General features: G+C 42.7%; 1 protein-coding gene across 1 annotated transcript; it reads left to right on the forward strand.

Moving 5' to 3' along the window:
- Positions 1-1,017: 1,017 nt before the first annotated feature.
- LOC139819243 (uncharacterized) lies at positions 1,018-9,386 on the forward strand. The gene is made up of 2 exons (XM_071788439.1): positions 1,018-1,610; positions 3,204-9,386. Exons 1-2 carry the CDS (start codon positions 1,458-1,460, stop codon positions 6,612-6,614), a joined length of 3,564 nt encoding a protein of 1,187 aa, XP_071644540.1. The 5' UTR covers positions 1,018-1,457; the 3' UTR covers positions 6,615-9,386.
- Positions 9,387-9,427: the final 41 nt, after the last annotated feature.

Consider the following 9,427-nt stretch of genomic DNA (forward strand, 5'->3'; position numbering starts at 1 on the left):
TAGCTATAGCTGGAATGTTCAATGCAATATTTCTTCACATTTAAAATATACAAAAATTAACAAAACGAAACATTGTTCAAAATTTGCTTCAATTTATGAATAACATATATATTATTATAATAGATTTATATCTTTTGCAATTTTTTACATACTTTAAAATTGTCATTTAATAAAACTGTCTTAATTCTATTTAAAATAGACGCGGGTTTTTTTTTTAATCCTATCTTTCTTTCAATTTGCTGTTACTACGTTTACGCGAGCGTTACTTCTGTAGTAACTTATGATAATTCACCCGTTTACGCGCGGAGTAAATTATCGTAATTCGTAAGTTACTACAAAATCCTGTTTACGCAAAGAAAAATCCCGTTTACGCGAAGGAATTATCGTAAGTTACTACAGAAGTAACGCTCGCGTAAACGTAGTATGTAGCTCAATTAATTTTTTACTATTACTACGTTTACGCGACCGTTCTTCTGTATACCTATAGTAACTTACAATAATTCGCGTAAACGGGATTTAGTAACTTACGATAATTTACTCCGCGTAAACGAGTAATATATCGTACAAATTACTACAGAAGTAACGCTCGCATAAACGTATATATATGGGTCTAAAAATAATTCATTTTGATTGTATTACTCTTTTCCTTTTTGTACTATATTTTTTCCTATAAAGCCTTAATGTGTATATAGCAATATTATTTTATTTATATGCAAAAAAGAAAAAAAGAATAATCAACAAGTTCAAAGAGCGCAAAAAGAAGAATACCCAACTCCCAACTCTCTCAAGCCTCTAACATCTCGTCAAATCAAAGGCTTCAACGAGGCAACGAGGATAGACGCGCCATCTCTCCACGAAGAGTCGCACTAAACTCGTCATACCAATCGGCGCCAAACGCGTTCCCCACTTCACCGACTGCGCGGCTTGTTCGCGCCACGTGTCATCCGAGCGATGTTTGCTCCGGCGCCACTGTGCAAAAGCTGACGACAGCGTCTTCTCCACGCAGCGGAGACGACGCGCGCTTGGCCAGCCTGTTCCACGTTCTTCCGCCATTATAAAGCGCCGTGACGGCGTACCCGCTATTCCCCGGTGAGAAGAGGCGACGTTCCACGACGCTTACCGACGCTCGGCGTCGTCGAGCGAGTGAGCGAGCGAGCCAAGCGAAGCGGGCGAGCGAGCAACTAACGAGTGACTAGTGAGTCGAAGTAGCAGCCGCGCGAGTTGTCCGGCGGATTTCGTACGCGGATCGGATCCCGGTGGTCGGGCGGCAGCAGAGTTGCTCCGCCGGAGTAGTTAATCGTAATCGCGCGGCGGTTGCCAAGCGGGACGAGCATCGTGCGTGAGCGCGAGAAGCAGATCAGAACACGCTACCGCGAAGAGGAAGAGGAAGAGGAGGAAGAGGAAGAGGAAGAGGAGGAAGAAGAGGAAGGAGGCGAAAAGAGACGCCGGCAGACGGAATGGAGAACAGGCCGACGCCGCTGCGCTCGCGGCGCGTCTGCCGTTTCTGCTTGTCGGACTCGGAGCCGCTGAGCTTCATCTACGAGCGCGACCCCAACAAGCCGTTCCAGGTGCCGCTCGCGCTGCAAATCATGTCCTGCGTCGCCATCGAGGTGAGTCCCCCCCCCCCGGCCGCTAACGATATACCCTCAAACGGGTCGTCGGCGGCATCGACCGCCGGAGCGCGGTGGCTCCGACACCGCTGGAGTTCCTCTCGCGGGTAACATGCACTCGGCGCGACTCGCGCGTCTCGCGCGGAGTTCTCGGCTTGCCTCTCCGTTCGCGCAGCGGGAATTTGATTAGGAGGCGGAAGGGGCAGGTGCGGGCTACCGAGGGGTGCTTTTGTTGTGTCGCGGAGCAAGTTGATATACGGCGGTATGACCGCGCGGCGACATCGGTAATATAGACGGTGATATTGCCGGATGCGGATTTCGGCGTCGCGGTTCCGGTGGTCGCGTAGAGATGACGTTCGATTGACAATTGCATTTCCCGCCGGATTTCTCTTTCTCACCCGGAGCCCCGGAATTTTCGGAGCATGACGACAGTTTATTTTAAATTTTAATAAATGAACGGTTTAAATAAAAAATAATTTATTTCAGTCTGTCTTATAAAGTAAAATCGATTTTGTCCAACGATTTGTTTGATGGAGTATTTTATTCGTTCGTATAATCGTATATACGTTTGCTTTAATATTTATCGCGTCTTTCCGCATTTAAATGGAAACGGAAACTTACGCGATACATAGAAAATTGAATGCATGTCGATGCATGTATTATATGTCAAATTCTATTTAAACGGAAGTCCTATAAAAATATAGGGATATTATACATAAGTGAATAAAAAAAAGGAATCTATATTCCATTCTTTGAATATTAGATAAGAAATAATATTTATGCTTTATTTTTCTATTATTGCTTTTTTAAATTAAATATATATATTTTTATGTTGTTTTATATTTTATTTATAAAATGAAAGAGATTAATTAATGTTCAACTACTCACATATTTTTTGCATTTTATTTTTTGATACATAGATATAGATACATATATATATATATATATATATATATATATATATATATATATATATATCTTGTATTAAATTGGATTTTGTTTCTAGATTTTTATTACGCTATGTGTTATGTCAAATTTTATTTAAATGGAAGTCTTATAAAAATATAGGGGTATTATACATAAGTAAATAAAAAAAAGAATCTGATATATGTTCCATTCTTTGAATATTATATAATAAAATAATGTTTATCTCGGTTTATGCTCTATTTTTCCATTATTGCTTTTTTTATTAAATCTATATATTTTTATTTATATATTCCATATTTTATTTAGATGTGATATATATGGATATATTTCATTATTTCTTACATTTTTCCAAATAAAGCATCTGAACCAATAAAGTTTTAAATTACATACACACCTACAAAATTATATAATATAATAATACATATATTTACTTACTATTCATACGTACTTATAGTGTTTTATATCATTTAAATAAACATAAATAATTTACAAGATTTATAGTTATATTTACCTTTGAATTTATAAAACTTTGCAAAGTCGAAGATTATATGAATCCAACGAAACCTCTCCTGCAACTCCTGAATGTCCAACGCCGAAGAAACTCCTTTCCGGAACCCCAACTGCTGAGCACGTCGCTAACGATCCACCGCGTCTTGTTCTCGATAGGTGTACGCCGCGGACGGGATGCCGCAGATGCTCTGCAACATGTGTCGCTGGAATCTGGACCGCTCGTACAAATTCAAGCTGCAATGCAAGAAGGCCGACGAAGCATTGAGGGACTATCCCCTGTCTGGAGTGTTGCCGAGACCCTTTCCGCCCCTCCCCACCGATCCACCGACGGATATCAGCAATAAGAGATCTGCCGAGAGATCGCAGAATGAGGTTTCTAAGAAGCAACGTACCTTTGATAACGACAGCAGAGACACCAGAGAGAGACGTGAGACCAGAGAAAGGGAGAGGGAGAGGGAAAGAGAGCGTCAAAACGAAAAGCAGAGAGAGAAGGCCAGCGAGCATCTATATGAAGAGGAACAGGACGGAGGCAGCGAGGGTGACCAGGAAGTGAGCAACATCAAGGAGGACAGGAAATTAGAACCAGGAGAGATCAGAGTGCATGCATGCGATCAATGCGAACGCACGTTTCCCTTGCGTCAGGCTCTCTTGTTGCACATTCAGCGCGGGCACCGCGACCGCAATTACAAGTGCACCGAGTGCGATCGGCACTTCTTCACCAAGTACGACTTAGGCAAGCACATGAGCACGCACTCGGATGAAAAACCGTACTCGTGCTCGATCTGCCAGAAGCAGTTCTCGCGGTTGAATCTACTTCAACGTCACGAGAAGGTACATAGGGATGAAACGCGGTACGCCTGCCAGCACTGCGACCGCGAGTTCTTCACCACGGAAGAGCTCGAGAAGCACGAGGACTCGGTGCACAAGAAGGAGAAGCCGTTTCAGTGCAACATCTGCAACAAGCGCTTCCAATACAAGCAGGGTCTGGAACGGCACGAGGTGCTGCATAATGAAGATAAGACGTTCGTGTGCGATTACTGCAAGGAGGCCTTCCATACCAGTACGAAACTGGCCCGTCACCTGTCTACTCACGCTGGTCATCGGCCGTACATGTGTAAATTATGTCCGCGCACGTTTCTACTGTCGCATCATTTGACCAGACATATGCGTACGCATTCGGTGGAAAAGCGCCACGTTTGCGAGGACTGCGGCAAGGCGTTCAAGCGTAAGGAAAGTCTGGAGGTGCACCAGTTGACGCATACGAAACGCACGGGGATGGGCCTTACTTGCGACGTTTGTCAAGAATCTTGTCGCAATCGTGCCGATTATGTTACTCATATCAAGCAGCATATTGAGGCAGGTGAAAAAATGGGCCCGGACGGCTTGCAGCCCGACACCAAGAAGAATCTTGAATTGGATTCTGATGAGGAGGAAGAGGAGGAGGATCAGTATTCTGACGGGGATGATGATTATGAGCCACCGGCGTACATTGTGAAGAAGTTGCCGAAACCGCCGAAGCCGCCGAAGCCCTCGGAGAGTGAAGAGGAGGAGGAGGAAGAAGAGGAGGGAGAAGACAAGGAGGAGAAACCCGAGAAACCAGAGAAGGAGGAACGCAAGGTGGTATACGTGCGTGGCAAAGATGGCAATATGGTGAAAAAGACCATTAAGACGCTGATGCCCATCCAGCGTCGCGACGTTCAAGAGCAGAAGGTCACGAAACAAACCACTCCGACCAGCTCCGCTTCTCAAAGCAGCTCGAAAGGCTCCGCGTCGTCACAGATTAAGGATGAAAGCTCCAAGAGTGGCCGTGTGGATGAGACTGAGGCGCAGGTGCAGAAGATCGTCGCTTCGGTGTTTAAGGAACACAAGATCCCGCTGAAGCACCAGCAGAACCCCGGCCAGGATCAGTCTAAGGAGTCGCTAGCACCTGTAACGAGATCCCAGAGCGCTTCCCAGGAAAGTCACAAGGACGGCGACAAGGCAGAGACCCCGGCACCCGCTCCGAAGGCTGTCAACACCGTCAAGGTGATTAAAAGAATTGTGCTGAGAAAATCGGCAGGAGGCAGCAACGAAGGGACGGCAGTTAGTACACCCGTTGTCAAGGAAGGGGACATCTCTCTGAGCAGCACTCCCGGCTCGCATAAAGTCAAGCGAGTGATCGTTCGTAGAATTATCCGCCAGGGTGACACTACTCGCGAAGTTATCATGAATCCGGACGGTACCGCGATAGATCCCGCGGAGCTGGCGAAACTGCCGACCGGCAACGTGGTGAAGCGAGTGGTGGTGAAGCGACCGCTCGACAAGAGTCAGAACCTGGTACAGGCGGTGTTGCAGTCCGCGGAACAACGTCAGAAAGCAGAGGACGCTGTTTTGAACGAGAAATTCGAACTGAAGACCTTGGCGTCGTCCAGCAGTGGCACGCCGAAGAGCACCACTGTGGCCGCTCCGCAAAAGACGCAAGTGGTCGCCCAGGGGCAGGATCGGGAGACTAAGGAGAAGCTGGAGCAGTTGGAGAAGCGTGTGGAGCAACAGAGATTGAAGATCGAGGAGCTGCAAGCGAGGAAAGCACAGCAGGACTACGAGGCGATCGACGAGATGCTGCCGGAGCGACACGACGAGTCCGAGGATGAACAGCAGTTGCCGCTCAAGAGAGTGTTCGTCAAACGGAAACAGAGTATATACGACGAAGAGCGGGAGTACAATGACGAGACGGATACGACGAAGGGTGACCCGACCCAAGAGTCAGAAAAAGACGAGACGGAGCAAGTTATGGTAAAGCAAGAAGACAATCCTGTCGCAGAGGAGACGTTGGAAAATGTTCAAACAGAGGTCCAGAGCACGCTGAAAACGACGGTGACCGGTAGCAGCAGCAGCAGCAGCAACACTACGTCAACCGCCACGCCAGCTCCGAAGAAGGGCCCGACGATCTCCAGCAACAAGGTGTATTCGAACAAGCGTTACATGATCGTGAAGCCGAGCGATACGTCGGAAGTGGAGGAGATGAGCCGCGAATTGTGCAGCATTTTCGAGACTACCGACAACGTGGTGAAGATGCAGGAGACGGTTCTGAGTAACCTCTCGCAGATTTCCGGTATCGCAACTTCGACTACGTCGGACGTGAACGCGTCCGCGAAAGAAAAGACCGACTCGGCAATGGAAGTCGACGAGCAGGATTTGGTGATGGATCAAGACATAAGATGTCATGCAGATGACATGCAGAGGATCGATGAGGAGAACATGAAGGAGGAGACGGCGATGGAGGTTGAGGTCGCGCAGGAGACGGAGATCAAACTGGACCCCGAGATGGAAGAGCCCACGCAGGTGATCGCCGTGCAGGAGGAGAGTCAGCCAGACTCCGGTGCTATCACGCTGGACAATCAAGACCTCTCCGAGACCACTTCGATTTTCGAAGCGTCAGACGACGTGCTGGAGGTACAGAAATCGACGGCCGTTAGTCTGAGCGATTCCGTCATCGAGTTGTCGCAGGGCAACGACACTATCAATCTGAACGACACGAACGACAGCCAGGACAGCTTGGAGGTCAAGCTCTCGCAGATGGAGGGTTGAAGGAGGTCTATTTTTTTTTTCTTTTGCTCGGCCGAGGTGCTGCACCAAGTAAAAATCATGCTCTCGAATTCACTGTAAGATTTCTGAGGTCTCTCGCACGATTGGTAATAATTAATTTTGATACTTAGTATTCAAAATTAATCGCTGTTCAGTTTGGTTGACGTCAATATTAACGTTCCGGCAGTGGACCGTATTATCGGTATTATTGATATCATGCAATCGAGATTGAGTAAAAAATAGAATAATACAACGTTGCAATTATGAAGCAAGTATAAAAAAATTGCATTATTAAAATTGGTTTTGCATGTACCTAAATTGAGTTTGAGTCATTTAATATAAAATAAAGCTCGAGATCGTTTTAACACTTTAGCTGCAGAATACGCATATATACCATAGGACGTATATATACGTACGAAAAAGAAACCTCTCATTTGCGTAATGTATTCCCGTCTATTCCCGTCTATAAAAAAGCTGTATGCGAGCATTTTTCGTATATATAGCAAACGGTTTTTAATTGAAACGCGCCACAGCTAAAGGAATAAAAGGATCGAATTCAACTCTCATAATTCGAGCTTTAATTACTTTAAAGTCATATATATATATATATATACACTATTATTATATAATAATTACAATATTAAGTTTCTTGAATTATACATATATATATATATATATATATATATATATATATATATTAGAGTCACGTTATTTTTATTATTTTAATTATTACAATGCATAATATTATATAATATATATTAATATTATAATATATATTATAAATATTATAATTATATATTATAATTATATTATTAATATATATTATATTATAAATACACTTAATAATATATTAGAACACTGACATAACATCACAAGACCTCTAAAAATTTTATTCTTTTCTAGTTGACTCTTATAATGTTAGCTTTTATAATTGACTTTGTCTCTTCTGTCATCTTGAGTTCCCATTTCCATATACATAATTATGAAAAAGCGTTCATTAAAATTATTAATCTATTTTCTTAAATACTAAATGAAGTTCTAATGTCTCTCTTATCCTAATGCAGTTTAACTTCGACAGTATCATTGATATTCAGAATAGCAACGTTAATTTCCAATTGCGCAAGACTCGACGAGAATTTCGGCGAATTAAACTGACAGCAACAAGCATTTATATATTCCGTTAACGTACACTGCGAATCGAAGTGTGTTATTTTGACATTTTAACTGAAGCTCTTCTTACATATTTCTTGTCATTTTAAATTACGTCATTTAACACAGCTAAACCGTATTAACTTTTAATTTAATGCGATTAAGCGTGTTAATTTAACACCCAACAAAACATGTAAAATGAGCTATTTGGATTTACAGTGTATACAGATATTAAAACTAAATCAATCGTGTGAGAACGCTTTTACAGAAGAATCTCGTTGCATTTCTTTGATTTAAGCACACACGTGTTTTTTTTTTTTTTTTTTGTTTTTTTTTTCCAGTCGCTTCGACGATATCGAAGCTCGGTGATCGCGCTTCTCTCAGGATCACGTCGAAATTTCTCTCACATGTCTTTCACTCCTCTTTCTGTCCGAAGATGATAGATTTGACGAAGGTAAAACTGACTTGAACGAATCATGTATCATTTACCATTATCGCGCGAACGTGACGAATTATCTTAATTATTTAACACGTATCAAGATACCTATTATGTACATTTCAAAGCTTTCCTTCTCGTAGCTATACAATTATGTTTATTGCTTTTCCTGGTAGCTTGGAAAGTTGCAACATTCTGAAGTATCTTATTGATTCTGCCATATCTTATCTTATTTACCCTGATATCGCAAAATTTGATTCATGCCAATTCTCGAGGTGAACAGAACGATTTCTAGATCGGAAAGAGTTTCCGATTCCTAACATGCTTGCCTTTATTTCGCCCGTATTGTTGTTCAACTAGGTACATCCGCAATGAGAGGACAATTGTAAATATATGGTCAGCCACCGGATGGTTTTATTGGCATCAACTTGCGAACTGTATCACAGCTGTGAGAAATATGTACATACCGTGTCTCTCCTGGCGGTTTCTTCATTCGCGCACGTTCGCTTTCGCTACGACAAAACAAAGGGAAAAAAAAAGAAAAGAAAAGTCGTCGGATTTGTCTTCTTTTTTAGCGTTAAGGATTAGTGCGTAGCCAGGGCCAGTTGCACCAACCAACGGTTGTCATTCGCCTGGCACTCCCCCCCCCCCCAGTCAATTAAGTCACTTTTACGATTTTTAATTATGATGAATATCTTATTTAATTCAATGTAATTAAGACGTCTGCATTTTAATCTGAAAATGTTAGAGTAATTTGACTATTCTAAATTATATAATTACGCTATCATTTCCGAAACACGGAAACAAATGATTTAGCTAACCGGTTTTTAACGTCGATTGAAATGCAAGTCGCTAATTGAAGTCGCGATCGACTTAATCTACGATTAAATTAATTCTTTTTCTTCGAGCTTGCTCCTACGTTTAGAATAATTGTAGATATTAAAACCGCGAGATTTATTTTTCTCCTTTTTTTCTCGTTTTCTTATTGGTGCAACGGACTCTGATTCTGCAAGTCAACACATTTATAACGTTGGGAACATAAGAGATAATGAACTATGGATATATGTTTACAGTAATCATATACAGAATTATTTCGTTAAACTAGTTGAAACGGTAACATGTAGGTTACCCGATATTCTGCAAGATACTTGGAACTATATATGAAATACAAAAGTGTGTAAGTGTAGAAAGTCCACCTGGATATTTATTGCGCCTTTTCTCCGTCCCATCC

This window comes from Temnothorax longispinosus, chromosome 9, assembly GCF_030848805.1.
Source record: "Temnothorax longispinosus isolate EJ_2023e chromosome 9, Tlon_JGU_v1, whole genome shotgun sequence".
Taxonomy (NCBI): Eukaryota; Metazoa; Arthropoda; class Insecta; order Hymenoptera; family Formicidae; genus Temnothorax; species Temnothorax longispinosus.

Excerpts from the sequence above, each read along its gene's own strand:
- LOC139819243 (XM_071788439.1), top strand. The coding sequence starts at position 1,458 with ATGGAGAACAGGCCGACGCCGCTGCGCTCGCGGCGCGTCTGCCGTTTC. Across the intron at positions 1,611-3,203 it reads TGTCCTGCGTCGCCATCGAG|GTGTACGCCGCGGACGGGAT; the intron begins GTGAGTCCCCCC and ends TGTTCTCGATAG.